At 53.7% G+C, this 20,805-nt stretch overlaps 1 protein-coding gene across 6 annotated transcripts in view; it reads right to left on the reverse strand.

Annotated features, from left to right (window-relative positions):
* Window positions 1-20,805, reverse strand: part of LOC116955079 (rho GTPase-activating protein 44-like) — a 67,660-nt gene that overhangs the window by 28,098 nt on the left and 18,757 nt on the right. For all 6 annotated transcript variants that reach the window (XR_004404800.2, XR_012929748.1, XM_032976044.2 and 3 more), the window contains exons 2-4: window positions 8,705-8,744; window positions 6,358-6,462; window positions 4,201-4,274 (exon numbers count right to left, since the gene is read on the reverse strand). Coding sequence is in view for 4 of the 6 variants with exons in the window: in XM_032976044.2 (XP_032831935.1) it covers window positions 4,201-4,274; window positions 6,358-6,462; window positions 8,705-8,744 (219 nt within the window). In the remaining 2 variants the exon portion in view is untranslated. The remainder of the gene's footprint in view (window positions 1-4,200; window positions 4,275-6,357; window positions 6,463-8,704; window positions 8,745-20,805) is intronic.

The following is a 20,805-nucleotide window of genomic DNA, read 5'->3' on the forward strand; positions in this document are numbered from 1 at the left end:
AGCAGCACCAACAGCGGTACCAGCAGCAGTAGTATTAGCAGCAGTGGTAGCAGCAGTAGCAGCATCAACAGCGGTAACAGCGGTATCAGCAGCAGTAGTAGTAGCAGCAGCAGTAGCAGCAGTAACAGCGGTACCAGCAGCAGTAGTAGTAGCAGCAGTAGTAGCAGTAGCAGCAGTAGTAGCAGCATCAACAGCGGTACCAGCAGCAGTAGTAGCAGCAGCAGTAGCAGCAGTAACAGCGGTACCAGCAGCAGTAGTAGCAGCAGCAGTAGTAGCAGCAGCAGTGGTAGCAGCAGTGTTATCGGAGTAGCTGAGTGAGTCGGGCTCCACACAGGGCAGCAATGTGCCACCCGCCCTGCCAGTGCATGGGTAGTCCCTCGGTTAATGGTGACATCGGTTCACGGTTTTTCAGTTAACGTTTCGCCTCCCACAGTGACCCCATCGTGTCGACTGACGTTAACGTGTTGACTGACGTTAACGTGTTGACTGACGTTTACGTGTTGACTGACGTTAACGTGTTGACTGACGTTAACGTGTTGACTGACGGCGTGTTAACGTGTAGACTGACGGTGCGTTAACGTGTTGACTGACGGCGCGTTAACGTGTTGACTGACGTTAACGTGTTGACTGACGTTAACGTGTTGACTGACGTTAACGTGTAGACTGACGTTAACGTGTTGACTGACGTTAACGTGTTGACTGACGGCGCGTTAACGTGTTGACTGACGTTAACGTGTTGACTGACGTTTACGTGTTGACTGACGTTAACGTGTAGACTGACGGCGCGTTAACGTGTTGACTGACGTTAACGTGTTGACTGACGTTTACGTGTTGACTGACGTTAACGTGTAGACTGACGGCGCGTTAACGTGTTGACTGACGTTAACGTGTTGACTGACGTTAACGTGTTGACTGACGTTAACGTGTTGACTGACGTTAACGTGTTGACTGACGTTAACGTGTTGACTGACGTTAACGTGTTGACTGACGTTAACGTGTTGACTGACGTTAACGTGTTGACTGACGTTTACGTGTTGACTGACGTTAACGTGTTGACTGACGTTAACGTGTTGACTGACGTTAACGTGTTGACTGACGTTAACGTGTTGACTGACGGCGCGTTTACGCTGTGCACGCGGGGCGCCAGATTTCGGCCAATCCGAGCGCTCGTTAGTGGGGCTGAGTCCACGCCCTCGGCCAATCGGCGACGCCCATTTACGAGCGTTGAGACCTCGACTGTGGCTCCGCTGACATTGTAGGCCGTCTGTTTTGGCAGCGGAAACGGCTCTCCTGCCGACTCGGTGATTTTGATGTTTTCGATGAACAGCCATTTCGGTTAACAATTAGTTTTCGTGGAAGGGATAACAGAAACTCGTGAGCCGAGGGACGACTGCAATTGCTTCTCCCGTGGCAGTCAACCGGCTCTCTGCTAACTTTCTCGGAGCTGGAATAAAGTGCAGAACAACATTTTTGACGAGACAGGGTTTTTTGTGCACTCATTGGTGACTGGGCCAAGAGCCTCAACTCACTGCACTTGAGAACCCCGTTTAATCACTGCTCAGTCTGTGTCAGTCCATGGGTCTCGAGTGAGTCTATGGGTCTGTGTGTGAGTGTATGAGTCTATATGTCTCTATCAGTCCGTGGGTCTCTACGTGAGTCAATGGGTCTGTGTGCGAGTCTATGGGTCTCTATGTGAGTCTATATGTCTCTATCAGTCTATGGGTCTCTGTGTAAGTATATGTGTCTCTGTGTGAGTCTATAGGTCTCTGTGTAAGTATATATGTCTCTGTGTGAGTCTATTGGTCTCTGTGTGAGTCTATGGGTCTCTGTGTGAATCTATGGGTCTCTGTGCGAGTCCATGGGTCTCTGTGTGAGCAGGGGCGGAGCCAGGATTTCAGGCCGGGGTGACATTCAACAAATTTTAATTTCAAGAATGATTAGAGAGTCGGGCTGTTGAACTAGACGCCATCGGTTGGCGACACACTGACAATGCAGTTGCACGGAGTCCACCAGACCGAGTGTCGTACACTTATACTCAGAATGTCACCCCTGTCACCCCCCCTGGCTCCGCCCCTGTGTGTGAGTCTATGGGTCTCTGTGCGAGTCTATGGGTCTCTGTGCGAGTCTATGGGTCTCTGTGTGAGTCTATGGGTCTCTGAGCGAGTATATGGGTCTCTGTGTGAGTCTATGGGTCTCTGTGTGAGTCTATGGGTCTCTGAGCGAGTCTATGGGTCTCTGTGCGAGTCTATGGGTCTCTGTGTGAGTGTATGGGTCTATGTGTGAGTCTATGGGTCTATGTGTGAGTCTATGGGTCTCTGTGCGAGTCTATGGGTCTCTGTGCGAGTCTATGGCTCCCTGAGTGAGTCTATGGGTCTTTGTGTGAGTCTATGTGTCTCTGTGTGAGTCTATGGGTCTTTGTGTGAGTCGATGTGTCTCTGTGCGAGTCTGTGGGTCTCTGTGTGAGTCTATGTGTCTCTGTGTGAGTCTATGGGTCTTTGTGTGAGTCTATGTGTCTCTGTGCGAGTCTATGGCTCCCTGAGTGAGTCTATGGGTCTTTGTGTGAGTCTATGTGTCTCTGTGTGAGTCTATGGGTCTCTGTGCGAGTCTATGGCTCCCTGAGTGAGTCTATGGGTCTTTGTGTGAGTCTATGTGTCTCTGTGTGAGTCTATGGGTCTTTGTGTGAGTCTATGGGTCTCTGTGTGATTCTATGTGTCTCTGTGTGAGTCTGTGGGTCTCACTGTCAACTGCACTTGAGAACCCAGTTTACGCTAGGGCAGGGCCACGCCCCCTCACCCCCCATCCCCCGCCCCCACCCCCTCCTCCATGAGACGTGAATTCTGTCTCTACCTTCAGCTCCGGTAAATGTTTAACGTTTCTCATTTTATTTACCGCTTGCGGGCGACTCGGGGAAGGATTGGCACACTCCTGTGGTGATGACGTCACGGGGCCCTAGAGGTCACGGATGGAGGGGAGTGGAGAGGGCTCGCGTACGAAGGGCGTGAGCGAGCGAGCGTGTGTGTGTGTGTGGTGCATGTTGGTTGTGTGTGTGTGGTGCATGTCGGTTGTGTGTGTGTGTGTGTGGTGCATGTTGGTTGTGTGTGTGTGTGTGTGGTGCATGTCGGTTGTGTGTGTGTGTGTGTGGTGCATGTCGGTTGTGTGTGTGTGTGTGTGGTGCATGTCAGTTGTGTGTGTGTGTGTGGTGCATGTCGGTTGTGTGTGTGTGTGTGTGGTGCATGTCGGTTGTGTGTGTGTGTGTGTGGTGCATGTCGGTTGTGTGTGTGTGTGTGTGGTGCATGTCGGTTGTGTGTGTGTGGTGCATGTCGGTTGTGTGTGTGTGTGTGTGGTGCATGTCGGTTGTGTGTGTGTGTGTGTGGTGCATGTCGGTTGTGTGTGTGTGTGTGTGGTGCATGTCGGTTGTGTGTGTGTGTGTGTGGTGCATGTCGGTTGTGTGTGTGTGTGGTGCATGTCGGTTGTGTGTGTGTGTGTGTGGTGCATGTTGGTTGTGTGTGTGTGTGTGTGGTGCATGTCGCTTGTGTGTGTGTGGTGCATGTTGGTTGTGTGTGTGTGTGTGTCTGTGTGTGTGTGGGGAGCGGTGGCGTGGCGGTTAGCGCTACGCCGCGCTACGAACCCGGCAAGAGACCCGGGTTCGATTCCCCACTCACGGCCGACACCAGTGACGATTATCCAAACCGGTCCTGGAACCTCCCCTAGGTTGACTCGGCCTCAAATGAGTACCCAGTGTGGTGAGTAAACATCGCCACTGGGGAGACAAAGGCGGCCGGGCGCGGTGCTGGCTACCCACCCCCTCGTGCGCCGTGCCGGCCTTCATAGGTGCTGCTCGCTAACAGCACTTGCCCCTACAGTCTGTTAAGGCTACACGGGGTATATTTGTGTGTAGCTGTGTGTGTGTGTGTGTCACTATATATGTGTGTGTATAGCTATGTGTGTGTAGCTATGTGTGTGTAGCTGTGTGTGTGTAGCTATGTGTGTGTAGCTGTGTGTGTGTAGCTATGTGTGTGTAGCTGTGTGTGTGTAGCTATGTGTGTGTAGCTGTGTGTGTGTAGCTATGTGTGTGTAGCTGTGTGTGTGTAACTATGTGTGTGTAGCTGTGTGTGTGTAGCTATGTGTGTGTGTAGCTGTGTGTGTGTAGCTATGTGTGTAGCTATGTGTGTGTAGCTATGTGTGTGCGTGCGGGCTCACCCAAAGGGCATGTCCTCGAGTGTGCGGTAGCTGTCCGACAAATCCACGGCGAGCACCGCCACTGGCACCCTCTTCTGTACCGCACACAAGGCACACACGCACACACGCGTTAACACACGCACACCTTAACACACACACGTCAACACACACACGTCAACACACACACGTTAACACACGCACGCGTTAACACGCACAAGTCAACACACACGGCACACACACGTTAACACACACACGTCAACACACACGGCACACACACGTTAAAACACACACGCGTTAACACACGCACGCGTTAACACACACACACGTCAACACACACGGCACACACACGTTAACACACGCACGCGTTAAAAACACGCACGTGTTAACACACACACGTCAACACACACGGCAGACACGCGTTAACACACGCACGCGTTAACACACATACACGTCAACACACACGGCACACACACGTTAACACACACACGTTAACACACACGTTAACACACGCGCACGTCAACACACGCACACACACGTTAACACACGCACACACATGTTAAAACACACGACACAACAACAACACGCGCCTTTGCCACTAAGTGCCAGTGACGTCACCACGGTGCCTGTGCCAGGCCAGGTCCACTTTGAGACCACGTGAACATAAAGCAAAGACAAAGGATCCCCCATAAAGCCTTCACGGACTTTGTGGGGCAAGTTGCTGTTAGCGAGCAGCGCCTATGAAGGCCGGCACGGCACACAAGGGGTTGGGTGGCCAGCACCACGCCCGGCCGCCTTTGTCTCCCAAGCGGCGATGTTTACACACCGCACCGGGTACTCATTTGAGGCTTAGTCGATCTAGGGGAGGCCCAGGACCAATAATCGTCACTGGTGTTGGTGGCCGTGAGCGGGAATCGAACTCGGGTCGGCCGGTTCGCAGCGCAGCGCGCTAAACGCTACACAACCGCTCCCCACACTCACCACACACACGCACACACACCCGGGCACGTACAGGCACGTACAGGCACGTACAGGCACGTACAGGCATGCCGCAACGCCTGTTAAACTAGCAAGGGCTTACACAGAGGTAGATATATACAGACACATTGATAAACAACTGTTTACAAATGACACTATCACAACAGCTCTGACTCAGCCCTCGGCACGGTTTGCCACTCGCGCAGACGCTCACACGCAAAGACGAAGACCCCCCGTGTAGCCTTTAACAGACTGCTGGGGCAAGTGCTGCGTGTGTAAAAACATCGCCACTGGGGAGACAAAGGCGGCAGGACGTGGCGCTGGAAAACCCACCCCCTTGTGTGTCGTGACGGCCTTCATAGGCGCTATTCGCTAACAGCACGTGCCCCAACAGTCTATCAAAGGCTATACGGGGGATCTTTGGCTTTGTGTTTCTGTGAGGGGCGGTAGTGTAGCACGCTCTCTACACGCAGCAGAGGGCAGCACTGTCCCAGCCGCTCTGCCATTTGAGAGTGATGCTCACCTTGTGACAGTCAAACCGCTTTCTTTTCATTTTCGGTGCCGGAAAGTCCCCAAATTAAATGCAGAACCAAATGTAACGTGATTTTTTTTTGGTGTACAGCTCAGTTTGTGTGAGCCATTGGGTCTCTGTGTGAGGCAATGGGTCTCTGTGCCAGTCATTGGGTCTCTGTGCCAGTCTACGTATCTCCATGTGAGAATTTTGGGTCTCTCCGTGTGAGTCTATGGGGTAAAGCTGTAGGCCTCCTGAAGGCTATGGGTCTCCGTGTGAGTCTACAGGGTAAGGCTGTAGGCCTCCTGAAGGCTATGGGTCTCCGTGTGAGTCTACGGGGTAAGGGTGTAGGTCTGCTTAAGGCTACGGGGTAAGGCTGTAGGCCTACCTAAGGCTATGGTTCTCGGTGTGAGTCTACGGGGTAAAGCTGTAGGCCTCCTGAAGGCTATGGGTCTTCCATGTGAGTCTACGGGGTAAAGCTGTAGGCCTCCTGAAGGCTATAGGTCTCCGTGTGAATCTATGGGGTAAGGCTGTAGGCCTCCTGAAGTCTATGTGTCTCCATGTGAGTCTACGGGGTAAGGCTGTAGGCCTACCTAAGGCTATGGTTCTCCGTGTGAGTCTACAGGGTTAAGGCTGTAGGCCTGCTGAAGGTTCTGGGCATCTCCGCGTGTGGAGGTGGAGTCAGCATTCACCAATCTCTTATCGAGTTCGAGCCCCGGGGTTCCGTGGAGGCAGCCGCTCAGCTTCTTGTGCGCGTGGTTGAAAACCATCTTGAGGCTCTCCAGCCTCTTCTCCACCTACGCAGGCACACAGACAAAGGTCCCCCGCGTAGCCTTTAACAGACTGTTGGGGCAAGTGCCGTTAGCGAGCAGCAGCAACTAGTAAGGCAAGCACGGCGCACAAGCAGGTGGGTGGACCAGCACCACGGCCGGCCGCCTTTGTCTCCCCAGTGGCGATGTTTACACACCGCACCAGGTACTCATTTGAGGCTGAGTCGACCTAGGGGAGGCCCAGGACAGGTTCAGATAATCGTCACTGGTGTTGGACGCGAGCGAGAATCGAACTTAGACCGCAGGGTTCATAGCGCAGTGAGCTTACTGCTGCACTTCCACATACACACACAGTCAAGTTAAAGTCATTTCCTGCTCAAATGAACATTTACACAGTGACACACAGACACACATACACAGAGCGACACAGTCAGTTAGAAACTCAGAGTGACATAAGCACACAGACTGTCAGATCGAGACACAAAGACAAAGATCCCCATGTAGCCTTAACAAACTGTAGGGGCAAGTGCTGTTAGCGAGTAGCACCTATGAAGGCCGGCACGGCACACGAGGGGGTGGGTGGCCAGTACCACGCCCGGCCGCCTTTGTCTCCCGAGTGCCGATGTTTACACATCGCACCAGCTACTCATTTGAGGATGAGTCTACCTAGGAGATGCCCAGGACTGGTTCAGATAATCTTCGCTGGTGTTGGCCGTGAGCGGGAATTGAACTCGGGTTGCACAGCTATGAACCTAACCGCTACACTACCGCGACACACAGACACAGTGACACACACACAGAGACCCATAGACTCACAGAGACAGACCCACAGACTCGCACATAGACCCAAAGACCCAAAGACTCAGAGACCCACAGCCTCACACAGAGACCTAGAGACTCACAAAGGCTCATAGACTCACACAGAGACTCGCAGACTTACACGGAGACCCATAGACTCACGCAAAGACTCACAGACTCGCACAGTGACCCACAGACTCACACAGAGACCTATAGACTCACAGAGAGAGGCTCATAGACTCACACAGAGACTCACAGACTTACACGGAGACCCATAGACTCACGCAAAGACTCACAGACTCGCACAGAGACCCACAGACTCACACAGAGACCCACAGACTCACACAGACATCCACACTCACACGGAGACCCACAGACTCACATGAAGACCCATATACTCACATAGAGACCCACAGACTCACACAGAGACTCACAGACTCACACAGACTCACATGGAGACCCACAGACTCACCCAGAGACTCACAGACTCACACAGACTCACATGGAGACCCATATACTCACAGAGACCCGCAGACTCACACAGAGACCCGCAGACTCACACAGAGACTCACAGACTCACACGGAGACCAATAGACTCACACAGAGACTCAAAGACTCACACAGAGACCCACAGGCTCACACAGAGACCCACAGACTCACACAGAGAGCCATAGACTCACACAGAGACTGGCAGACTTTCTGTGTACACATAACCAACTTGGAGATAAATCTAAAATCAGTCATTTCCTGCTTAACTGAGAACTGAACTTGTGCTCTGGGCCAGCAGCGGAAATGAAACATTCATATGGGGGGCGAGACTCGAGTCTATCCATAGCACAGCCACTGTTAACTTCCCCACAAAGCGGTACTCATTTTAACGACCCCCCGCCCAGAGATGATGGGCTGAATCATCACCACCCCCTCCACCGCCCCCCCCCCTACCAGGATTTGACCACGCGATCTACCGCAGAAGGGGACTCTGTTTCGTGTACTGTACCGCACTGTAGTTCAAGTGAGTGAATTGTGGTGACGTTTGTAAGATTTGGCAAAATTTGGACGGTGTTCTGAGTTTGTGATAATGGGTGATGGTGTGTGATGGTGTGTGTGTGATGATGGGTAACGGTGTGCGTGTGATGATGGGTGATGGTGTGCGTGTGTGATGATGTGCGTGTGATGATGGGTGATGGTGTGTGTGTGGTGATGGGTGATGGTGTGCATGTGGTGATTGGTCATGGTGTGTGTGTGGTGATGGGTAATGGTGTGTGTGTGGTGATGGGTAATGGCGTGCGTGTGATGATGGGTGATGGTGTGCGTGTGATGATGGGTGATGGTGTGTGTGTGGTGATGGGTGATGGTGTGCATGTGGTGATGGGTGATGGTGTGCATGTGGTGATTGGTCATGGTGTGTGTGTGGTGATGGGTAATGGTGTGCGTGTGATGATGGGTAATGGTGTGTGTAGATGAACCCTACCTTGAGGAGTTCATCGCTAAGAACCTCTGTCTTCTCAGTCCTGCACACGCACATACAAAGACAAAGATCCCCCATGTAGCCTTAACAGACTGTTGGGGCAAATGCTGTTAGCGAGTAGCACCTGTGAAGGCCGGCACGGCACACGTGGGGGGTGGGTGGCCAGCACCACGCCCGGACGCCTTTGTCTCCCCAGTGGCGATGTTTACACCTCGCACCAGGTACTCATTTGAGGCTGCGTCAACATACAGGAGGCCCAGGACCGATTCAGATAATCGCCACTGGTGTTCGCCTTGAGTGCGAATTAAACTTGGGTCGCCAGGTTCACAGCGCAGCGTGATAACTGCTACACTACCGCTTCCTACCCCATATACACACACACACACGTACACACGCGTACACACGCACGGGCTGAAAAGTAGCAATACTGTCGTAAAAACCGGAATATGTGGCGCTGTACGGATCGTAAACCCACCCCTGCACTCACGCACATGCGTGGCACATCCAGCCAAACACCTTCGCTTCCTCTGCCCCAGGCCCCATTCACTCGGGGACACGGAATCAAGCACCACCAGCGCCGGTGCCTACAGCGCCTGCTGTTAGAGCCCCACACCAAGCAAGCCCCCCTTCACAGCCGCCCGTCCTGGCAACCAGGAACCAGGGCAGCAGCTATAGAAGAGTGGTAATGAGGCGCCTGAACCGTCGGTGAGTGAGCGGTGCCACTCCCGAGCGGTGGATCATCGGTCACCCCGACTGCTGCTTCACTCTGACTCCTATCGGTGAATGAGTGGATGAGCGAGTGGGTGGGTGAGCGACTGTGTCGGTGAATGAGCGAGCGACTGGCTGATTGAGCGACTTGGTCGGTGAATGAGCGAGTGACTGGGTGAGTGACTGGGCGAGTGACTGGGCGAGTGACTGGGCGAGTGACTGGGTGAGTGAATGACTGGGTGAGTCAGTGGGTGGATGAATGAGTGAGAGGGTAAATGAGTGGGTGAATAAATGAGTGACTGGGTAAGTGAGAGGCTGAGCGCCAGGTTGAGTGAGTGGGCGAGTGAGTGGGCGAGTGAGTGGGCGAGTGAATGAGTGAGTGGGCGAGTGACTGGGCGAGTGACTGGGTGAGTGAATGACTGGGTGAGTCAGTGGGTGGATGAATGAGTGAGAGGGTAAATGAGTGGGTGAACGAATGAGTGACTGGGTAAGTGAAAGGCTGAGTACCAGGTTGAGTGAGTGGGCGAGTGAATGAGTGAGTGGGTGGGTGGCTGGGGAGACCCGGCAAGTGCTGGATCATCAGTAAGCCGACTGCCGCTTGACTCTGACATCAGGTGCAGCAGTGGACGGGGACGGCTCTGAAACTGCACCCCACATGCAGGCAGCAGCAGCAGCAGCAGGGTTCCGACGTAGGCCGCGTCTCTGCTTGTACAGCAGCAGCCCTAGTTCGTACTATAGGTTCTTTGGGTTGGATCGCGTAAGTACATAAATGTTGTGTCGTTAAACCCGCCACCACCCGACACAGCCAATTCGTAAGGGTTGTCACGTAAACGGAACGCGCCAATTCGTTACGAGCAAAGCGCACCGCTGTGTCGGGAGAGCCAATCAACAACATTTACAATCTACTAACTGGCTGTGCCGCGTGGTGGCGGGTTTAACGACACATTTATATTTGCACGACCTAACCAAACAAACCCACAATGTTACGGGTGACATTGGTCGCGAAAGCCGACGTGTTAAACAAGAGTCCTCCTTGTTGGGTGTTCACGAAGGATTTGGCAAGGAAGAGAACACCCCACCACGCTCGCTTCACGCGGCAATTAGCCACACGATAAACGCAGCTGTCCCGCGGCAGCTCCGACGGGACCGCTGTGCCAAGCGGATTCGTGTCTTCGCTGTGACTGAGAAGACCATTGTTGGATATGATGCTGAGGTCAGAGCAGGTGGAGCTGCGTGGCCCCATCTGGAGGGAAAGTGCCGGGGAAGTGCGAGAATCGGAGTGAGCGGCCGTGCGGTCACCCCACTCCCATGCTTCTCCCTTGGAACCAAAGGCAACGATAACTACCCCCCCAGCCTTGTATAGCCTTAACAGACTGTTGGGGCAAGTGCTGTTAGCGAGCGGCACCTACGAAGGCCGGGTGTGTGGCCAGCACCCGTGCCTTTTGTCTCCCCAGTGGCAATGTTTACTACACACCCCAAAAGGTACTCATTTAGCGGCTGAGTCGACCTAAGGGAGGCCCAGGACAAGTTCAGATATTCGTCACGGGTGTTGGTGGCCGCGAGCGGGAATCAAACCCGGGTCGCCAGGTTCATAGCGCAGCGTAGCGCTAACCGCTACACTACCGCTGCTCCCCACACACACACACCAAACATTGCCCAGGCTCATAATGGCAGGGCGCTGGTGGATATAATCCCATGATCCTCTGGGGGAGCAGTATCCCATGGTGCTCTGGGAGAAGCAGTATCCCATGATCCTCTGGGGGAGCAGTATCCCATGATGCTCTGGGAGAGGCAGTATCCCATGATCCTCTGGGAGAGGCAGTATCCCATGGTGCTCTGGGAGAGCCAGTATCCCATGATCCTCTGGGAGAGGCAGTATCCCATGATGCTCTGGGAGAAGCAGTATCCCATGATCCTCTGGGAGAGGCAGTATCCCATGATCCTCTGGGAGAGGCAGTATCCCATGATGCTCTGGGAGAGGCAGTATCCCATGATGCTCTGGGGGAGCAGTATCCCATGATGCTCTGGGAGAGGCAGTATCCCATGATGCACTGGGAGAGGCAGTATCCCATGATGCTCTGGGGGAGCAGTATCCCATGATGCTCTGGGAGAGGCAGTATCCCATGATGCACTGGGAGAGGCAGTATCCCATGATGCTCTGGGGGAGCAGTATCCCATGATGCTCTGGGAGAGCAGTATCCCATGATGCTCTGGGAGAGTCAGTATCCCATGATGCTCTGGGGGAGCAGTATCCCATGATGTAGTGGCCAGACTGCCACCACCACCACCACCACGTGCTGCGTCCAGCTGCTTCCGGTGCCTCTCACACGGTCGCACCCCCCCCCCCCCCCCATTCAAACCGCGGTGGCGTCAAAACTTCTATTTTTGGGGGGGGGGGAGGGGGGATGGTTGGGGGAGGGGGGCGGTGCCAGGGCAAGGGGGTGGGGGCGTTGACCCATCCTATCATCATTTACACCACCGCTGGAGCGAGCCGCTCGCAAACGAAAAGTCGCGAGGTCAAATCCTGATTGGGGGGCGGGTGACTAAGCCCATCATCCCCCGGTCCAGGGGGGGGGGTCGATAAAAAATGCGCACTACTTTATCGGAAAAGTCACCAGGAGTTGCCCTGTGTATATATCCTTACCCTCGCGATAAGAGCGTGGAATTACCGCCACCGGCTCTGCGGGGCTGCGAACGCGTGACGAACACCTGTGGCTCGACGCTCGATCGAATGGCTAAACTAAACCAAAACACCGTGTTTTTTTTATTTTACCGGGTGTAAGGCCCCAACCGAGCTACGTAGCTCCTTTCACGGACGTGACCTGGCCACCGCACCCGATAGCATCTCAACAAAGTGGCTGATATCACCGTCGTTGCGTGGAAATTTACAGCAGCAGCAGCAGCAGCCAAATGTTCGCTGCGACGAGTTTGACGGTCGGCTTCCCGGGGCGGGAAATGCGAGAGGGGAGGGCGCCGGGGGGTAGGGGGGGGGGCAGCTACGGGGCAGGGGGTCCACCCGGCGAAACCCGAGTTCGATCCCCGCCCACGGTGCCACCAACACCACCGGCGACGATTATCTGAACCGGTCCTGGGCCTCCCCTAGGTCGACTCCGTCTCAAATCAGCACCTGGTGCCGAGTGTAAAAAACATCGCCGCTGTTGGAGGCAAAAGGCAGCCGGGCGTTGTGCTTGGCCATACCTCCCTTAACTCCTTTAGGACTGCTTCTTGTGTTTAGTTTGTCCTTCCCCGCACCTCCGATTAGCAACGCTAGCTACGTACGGTGCGAAGGAAGTTCTACATATATACATACTTAGGCGCTACTCACGAATAGCACTCGCCCCAACAGTCTGTTAAAGCTACACAGGGCATGTCTTTGGTGGTGGTGGTGGTGGTGGCGGTAGGAGCGAGGTCCGCTTAAGGAAATAACGAAGGTGACTCCACTCTACCACCCACACGATGACAGCAGCAGCACCTCAGATTAGCACGGTTGGCTACGTACGGTGCGAAAGAAGTTCAACATGCACACGTACAGCTCTGTGGCGCAGTAGCTCGATGCAGATGTGGCGGTCTCCTGCTGCTGCTGCTGCTCCTGCTCGCCACGACGAGAGGGCTTCAGCAGAGACAGAGACAGAGTTCGTGTCGTGTCGCTGTTCCTCCTCCGTCGAAGGAGCGTGCAGACCACAGTGGGGTTACTGCACTGTGCACTAGACTCGCATTGCCTACACACTGCCACTGCACACAGACTTACTAAACCCACACGCTCCCTCCTGCCTCTCCCCTCTCATCTCACTCCACTCCCCTCCACGCTCTCTCCTGCCTCTCATCTCACTCCACTCCACTCACTCTCCTACCTCTCCCTCTCATCTCACTCCACTCCCCTCCACGCACTATCCTGCCTCTCCCCTCTCATTTCCCTCTACTCCCCTACCTCTCACCTCCCATCTCACTCTACTCCCCTCCACCACGCACTATCCTGCCTCTCCCCTCTCATCTCACTCCACTCCCCTCCACGCACTATCCTGCCTCTCCCCTCCCATCTCACTCCACTCCCCTCCACCATGCACTCTCCTGCCTCTCCCCTCCAGGTTAAGTCATAACTGGCTGTGATGTTCAGTAGTTATTTTCGACTCTCTAGTGTTACATTAACAGGTTAAATGTCTTTACATTAACAGGTTAAATGTCTCACTAACACAGCCACCGTTGCTCGTTTTCCTTGATGTGGCGGTGGCTCTCCGATCTTACATTGACATCCTAATCACAAGACAATGGCCACCTCCGCAGCTTCGTCATCGTGAAGGTGGCTCAGCACTCCGATCTTACATCGACATGCAAATGTCTTCACTAGCCCTGCCCACTTCGCTTATGACCCTTGGGCTACACCCATCTCAAACCTTTATAACATCCTGCCTCAGCAGCTCTCTCGCTATTTTTTCACCTGATGACGATTGCGATCGAAACGTCGTGAGTTTTTTTTTCTATCTATGTGGCTTTACCGAAAGACCCAACGAATATGAATTCCTGCAGTCACGAAAGCTTTAAGTCACGAGTCAGTCCAGTTCACTCCCAGCTAGAAGGAGCCCGGGTTGGATTCCGGACACGGGCACCTCCCTTTGTGGAGTCTGAATGTTCTCCCCCTGTTCTGCCGCAGTATGCAGGAAGTCGTGGGTTCGATCCTGACCCTGACGCCTGCTGTATATATTGACGAGCGCCAATGCCTCAATGCGGCTCGTTTGAGTAGCAGCAGCAGCAAATCACTTTTGACTTCTGACTATTAACCAGTGCGGCCTACCGGATTCGAACCGGGCGCCTCCGCAACGGGCCCTCACTGCCGCCGGGCTCGGTCAGAGGCCATCCCCAGCGCAGCAAGACGCTCGCGGCAAGGGGCGCGGGGAGCGCGGTGAGGACCTGCTCCACTGTGACGGTGGACGTGTGGGTGCGGCGCTGGTGGCTGACGAGTGCTGCGCCGACGCACGCGCAATGCAGGCAGCGCGCACACACACACACACAGCACACTCGCAGCATACGCACTACGCAGCACACTCACAGCACACACACACAGGCAGCACACTCGCAACATACGCACTACGCGGCACACTCGCAACATACGCACTACGCAGTACACATACAGCACACGAGTGCACACACACACACGCAGCACACTCGCAACATACGCACTACGCAGCACACGAGTGCACGCGGCACACACGCAGCACACTCGCAACATACGCACTACGCGGCACACTCGCAACAAACGCACTATGCGGCACACACACATATCCGCAGCACACAACAGACAGACGCGCGCGCACCACACCGCTCTGTCTCTGCCCTGTCTCTCCACATCACCCCAGGGCTAATTCTTCTGTCCATACCAGTTGAACCTGTATGGCAGGCGGCTCCCAGCCCCATACGCATATCTATGGCATAAATATACACACAGACATAGATACACACATAGATACACACACATAGATACAGACACAGATACACACACAGACACACACACACATAGAGACACACATAGAAACATAGATACACACACGATGATGATGACAGTGATGGTTATAAAAATGATGATGGTGATGATGATGATGACAAAGGAGGTAATAACGATGGTGATGATTGTGATGATGCTGACAAAGGTGCTAATAATGATGGTGGTGGTGATGGTTATGATGATGGTGGTAGCGATGACGATGATGATGGTGCCTAATTGCCTGTGGATATAAACCCGCCATCATCACCACCAATGCCAGCACCACCACCACCACGGGACAATGAGTTTCTGTTTGATCAGTTGAGCTGGGCAACTTATGAACTATATAACTAGGGCTGAACATAATTTTTTTTATTACGTTTTATTATTTTATTTCCATTCTACGTGACTTTACCGAAAGAACCAAGAAGATCAGCCGTAAAATCTATCACCACACAGACACACAGACACAGAGACACAGCCAAACAACAAGACAAAGACCCCCTGTGTAGCCTCAACAGGCTGGTTGGGGCAAGTGTCGCTCGCGAGCAGCAGCTATGAAGGCCGGCAAGGCAAACGAGGGGGTGGGTGGTCAACACCACGCCCGGCCGCCTTTGTCTCCCCGGTTCTGATGCCTGCACATCGCACCAGGTAAGGCCGAGTCGACCTAGGGGAGGCCCATTTTTAGAAACTCGTCACTGGTGTTGGTGAACCGTGAGCAGGAATCGGGACGCCAGGCTCGTAGTGCAGCGCGCTAACCGCTGCGCAACCGCTCCCCCACTACAGCAACAAAGACAAAGATGCCCCATATAGCCGGAGGACACTTGTGGAACAAGTGCCCACACACACAAAGACAAAGATCCCCCGTGTAGCCGTAACAGACAGTTGGGGCAAGTGCCCACACACACAAAGACAAAGATCCCCCGTGTAGCCGTAACAGACAGTTGGGGCAAGTGCCCACACACACAAAGACAAAGATCCCCCGTGTAGCCGTAACAGACAGTTGGGGCAAGTGCCCAAACACAAAGACAAAGATCCCCCGTGTAGCAGTAACAGACGGTTGGGGCAAGTGCCCACACACAAAGACAAAGATCCCCCGTGTAGCCGTAACAGACAGTTGGGGCAAGTGCCCACACACAAAGACAAAGATCCCCCGTGTAGCCGTAACAGACAGTTGGGGCAAGTGCCTACACACAAAGACAAAGATCCCCCGTGTAGCCGTAACAGACAGTTGGGGCAAGTGCCTACACACAAAGACAAAGATCCCCCGTGTAGCCGTAACCGACAGTTGGGGCAAGTGCCCACACGCACAAAGACAAAGATCCCCCGTGTAGCCGTAACAGACAGTTGGGGCAAGTGCCCACACACACAAAGACAAAGATCCCCCGTGTAGCCGTAAGAGACAGTTGGGGCAAGTGCCCACACACAAAGACAAAGATCCCCCGTACACCCGTAACAGACAGTTGGGGCAAGTGCCCACACACAAAGACAAAGATCCCCCGTGTAGCCGTAACAGACAGTTGGGGCAAGTGCCCACACACACAAAGACAAAGATCCCCCGTACAGCCGTAACAGACAGTTGGGGCAAGTGCCCACACACAAAGATCCCCCGTACAGCCGTAACAGACAGTTGGGGCAAGTGCCCACACACACAAAGACAAAGATCCCCCGTGTAGCCGTAACAGACACTTGGGGCAAGTGCCCACACACAAAGACAAAGATCCCCCGTACAGCCGTAACAGACAGTTGGGGCAAGTGCCCACACACAAAGACAAAGATCCCCCGTGTAGCCGTAACAGACAGTTGGGGCAAGTGCCTACACACAAAGACAAAGATCCCCCGTGTAGCCGTAACAGACAGTTGGGGCAAGTGGCCACACACACAAAGACAAAGATCCCCCGTGTAGCCGTAACAGACAGTTGGGGCAAGTGCCTACACACACAAAGACAAAGATCCCCCGTGTAGCCGTAACGGACAGTTGGGGCAAGTGCCTACACACAAAGACAAAGATCCCCCGTGTAGCCGTAACCGACAGTTGGGGCAAGTGCCCACACGTACAAAGACAAAGATCCCCCGTGTAGCCGTAACAGACAGTTGGGGCAAGTGCCCACACACAAAGACAAAGATCCCCCGTACAGCCGTAACAGACAGTTGGGGCAAGTGCCCACACACAAAGACAAAGATCCCCCGTGTAGCCGTAACAGACAGTTGGGGCAAGTGCCCACACACACAAAGACAAAGATCCCCCGTACAGCCGTAACAGACAGTTGGGGCAAGTGCCTACACACACACAAAGATCCCCCATACAGCCGTAACAGACAGTTGGGGCAAGTGCCCACACGCACAAAGACAAAGATCCCCCGTGTAGCCGTAACAGACAGTTGGGGAAAGTGCCCACACAAAGACAAAGATCCCCCGTGTAGCCGTAACAGACAGTTGGGGCAAGTGCCTACACACACAAAGACAAAGATCCCCCGTACAGCCGTAACAGACAGTTGGGGCAAGTGCCTACACACACAAAGACAAAGATCCCCCGTACAGCCGTAACAGACAGTTGGGGCAAGTGCCCACACACAAAGACAAAGATCCCCCCGTGTAGCCTTAACCGACAGTTGGGGCAAGTGCCCACACACAAAGACAAAGATCCCCCATGTAGCCGTAACCGACAGTTGGGGCAAGTGCCCACACACACAAAGACAAAGATCCCCCGTGTAGCCGTAACAGACAGTTGGGGCAAGTGCCCACACACACAAAGACAAAGATCCCCCGTGTAGCCGTAACCGACAGCTGGGGCAAGTGCCTACACACACAAAGATCCCCCGTGTAGCCGTAACAGACAGTTGGGGCAAGTGGCCACACGCACAAAGACAAAGATCCCCCGTGTAGCCGTAACAGACAGTTGGGGCAAGTGGCCACACACAAAGACAAAGATCCCCCGTGTAGCCGTAACCGACAGTTGGGGCAAGTGCCCACACACAAAGACAAAGATCCCCCGTGTAGCCGTAACCGACAGCTGGGGCAGGTGCCCACACACACAAAGACAAAGGTCCCCCGTGTAGCCGTAACCGACAGCTGGGGCAAGTGCCCACACGCGCACGCCACTCTCGCGTTATCACAAGAGACGACCCTGGGTTTGTGTTGCGGACAAAATAAGCTTTTGTGTTAAGGCCCTCTGGGTAAAAACAAACGACTCTGCCGTGATTGCCGTTAATTATTAAGTGTGGGGAAGATGCAATAGCGATCCGCTCACCACAATACTGATGCCCACCACAATACTGATGCTCACCATAACACTGATGCTCATCACAATACTGATGCCCACCACAATACTGATGCTCACCACAATACTGATGCTCACCACAATACTGATGCTCACCACAATACTGATGCTCACCATAACACTCACGTGGGATTGCCCACCACAATACTGATGCTCACCACAATACTGATGCTCACCACAATACTGATGCCCACCACAATACTGATGCCCACCACAATACTGATGCCCACCACAATACTGATGCTCACCACAACACGTTGACCAGCGGGGACTGCTGTCCCACGTTACCACGAGGGGGGGATGGCGAGGTGGGGTGGGGGGGTGGCGAGGTGGGGGGGTGGTGGCGAGGTGGGGGGGTGGCGAGGTGGGGGTAGCGAGGGGGCACACAGGTGCAGAATGGAGCAGACCGGCGCGAGCCATCGCCAGGGTCACGTGGCACGTGGGGGCGAGTGGTGTTGGGTTGGGGAGGCAACCGTTCTGACCGGGGCGCTCGCTCGTGACTCCGACAATTGGATCGACCCTTGACCCCACAGCGCAGCGGCCGCACTCCCGGGAGATTGGGGCCGGCCGCCTGGCGAGGCGACGGGGGGTGGGGGGTCAGGGTTCGGATCGCAAAGACGCTCCGGGGAGATTCTCAGAGGGCGAAACGTCGTTCGGGGTGGAGAGGCGGCGGGCCCCGGCGTGAACGGCACGGCCGCAGCTGCCCGGACCACGCAGCAGCAGCTGCCGCAGTGGCAGCAGCATCGCCCCCTTTCCACTGTGAATCTACCGCACGAGGCTGCGTCTGTGAGACAGCAGCAGCGCGGCTGTGGGAAGGATAGCGCCAGCACCACTTTTGCTTATTTACTCATACAAATATAACAACACGAGTTTGTGTGTGTGTGTGCGTATATAAATATATATTAATAATCTCCTTCCTCCTCTCACCGCGCTGGACCGGTGCCCGCCTGGGAGGTCAGGCCGCCGTGTCGCGAAACGCGATAAAAATAACCGAGGAATGCTCGGCAATGTTTGGAGAGGAGGAGGCGGCGGTGGTCGTGGTGGTGGTCGTGGCGGCGATGGTGGTGGTGGTCGTGGCGGTAGCGTTGGCGGTAGTGGTGGTGGTGGCTGTGGTGATTGTGGTAGTGGCGGTGGCAGCGGTGGTGGCGGTGAGAGTGGCGGTGGTGGTCGTGGAAGTGGTGGCGGTGGTCGTGGTAACATTGGAGGTGGTGGTGATTGTGGCAGTGATGGTGGTGGCGGTGGTGGCGAGAGTGGCGGTGGTGGTCGTGGCGGTGGTGGTCGTGGCAGTGGTGGTGGTGGTGGTGGTTGCGGTGGTGGACGTGGTGGTGGTTGTTGTGGTGATTATGATAGCGGTGGCGGCGGTGACGGCGGTGTTAGTGGCAGCGTTGGCGGCGGTGACCGTGCCCGGTCGTAAACCTCCGCTGTCGAAATAATTCCCAATCTGACTGGTGAGAGTACAGCAGTCGTCATAAGACTTCTCACCAGAGTGATCCTACTATAAAACTAGCAGTCGTAATAAGACTTCTCACCAGAGTGATCCTACTATAAAACCAGCAGTCGTAATAAGACTTCTCACCAGAGTGATCCTACTATAAAACCAGCAGTCGTCATAAGACTTCTCACCAGAGTGATCCTACTATAAAACCAGCAGTCGTAATAAGACTTCTCACCAGAGTGATCCTACTATAAAACCAGCAGTCGTAATAAGACTTCTCACCAGAGTGATCCTACTATAAAACCAGCAGTCGTAATAAGACTTCTCACCAGAGTGATCCTACTATAAAACCAGCAGTCGTAATAAGACTTCTCACCAGAGTGATCCTACTATAAAACCAGCAGTCGTCATAAGACTTCTCACCAGAGTGATCCTACTATAAAACCAGCAGTCGTAATAAGACTTCTCACCAGAGTGATCCTACTATAAAACCAGCAGTCGTCATAAGACTTCTCACCAGAATGATCCTACTATAAAACCAGCAGTCGTAATAAGACTTCTCACCAGAGTGATCCTACTATAAAACCAGCAGTCGTAATAAGACTTCTCACCAGAGTGATCCTACTATAAAACCAGCAGTCGTAATAAGACTTCTCACCAGAGTGATCCTACTATAAAACCAGCAGTCGTCATAAGACTTCTCACCAGAGTGATCCTACTATAAAACCAGCAGTCGTAATAAGACTTCTCACCAGAGTGATCCTACTATAAAACCAGCAGTCGTAATAAGACTTCTCACCAGAGTGATCCTACTATAAAACCAGCAGTCGTAATAAGACTTCTCACCAGAGTGATCCTACTATAAAACCAGCAGTCGTCATAAGACTGCTGGTGTTAGAGTACACACTAGTGCTGTACTAGTATACACTATACACTACACTATACACTACATTATACACTAGTGCTGTACTAGTATACACTATACACTAGTGCTGTACTAGTATACTACACTATACACTACACTATACACTAGTGCTGTACTAGTATACTACACTATACACTACACTATACACTAGTGCTGTACTAGTATACTACACTATACACTACACTATACACTAGTGCTGTACTAGTATACACTATACACTACATTATACACTACACTATACACTAGTGCTGTACTAGTATACACTATACACTACACTATA

This window comes from Petromyzon marinus, chromosome 58 (assembly GCF_048934315.1).
Source record: "Petromyzon marinus isolate PM22_M1 ecotype Great Lakes invasive population chromosome 58, UKy_Petmar_22M1.pri1.0, whole genome shotgun sequence".
NCBI classification, from domain to species: Eukaryota; Metazoa; Chordata; class Hyperoartia; order Petromyzontiformes; family Petromyzontidae; genus Petromyzon; species Petromyzon marinus.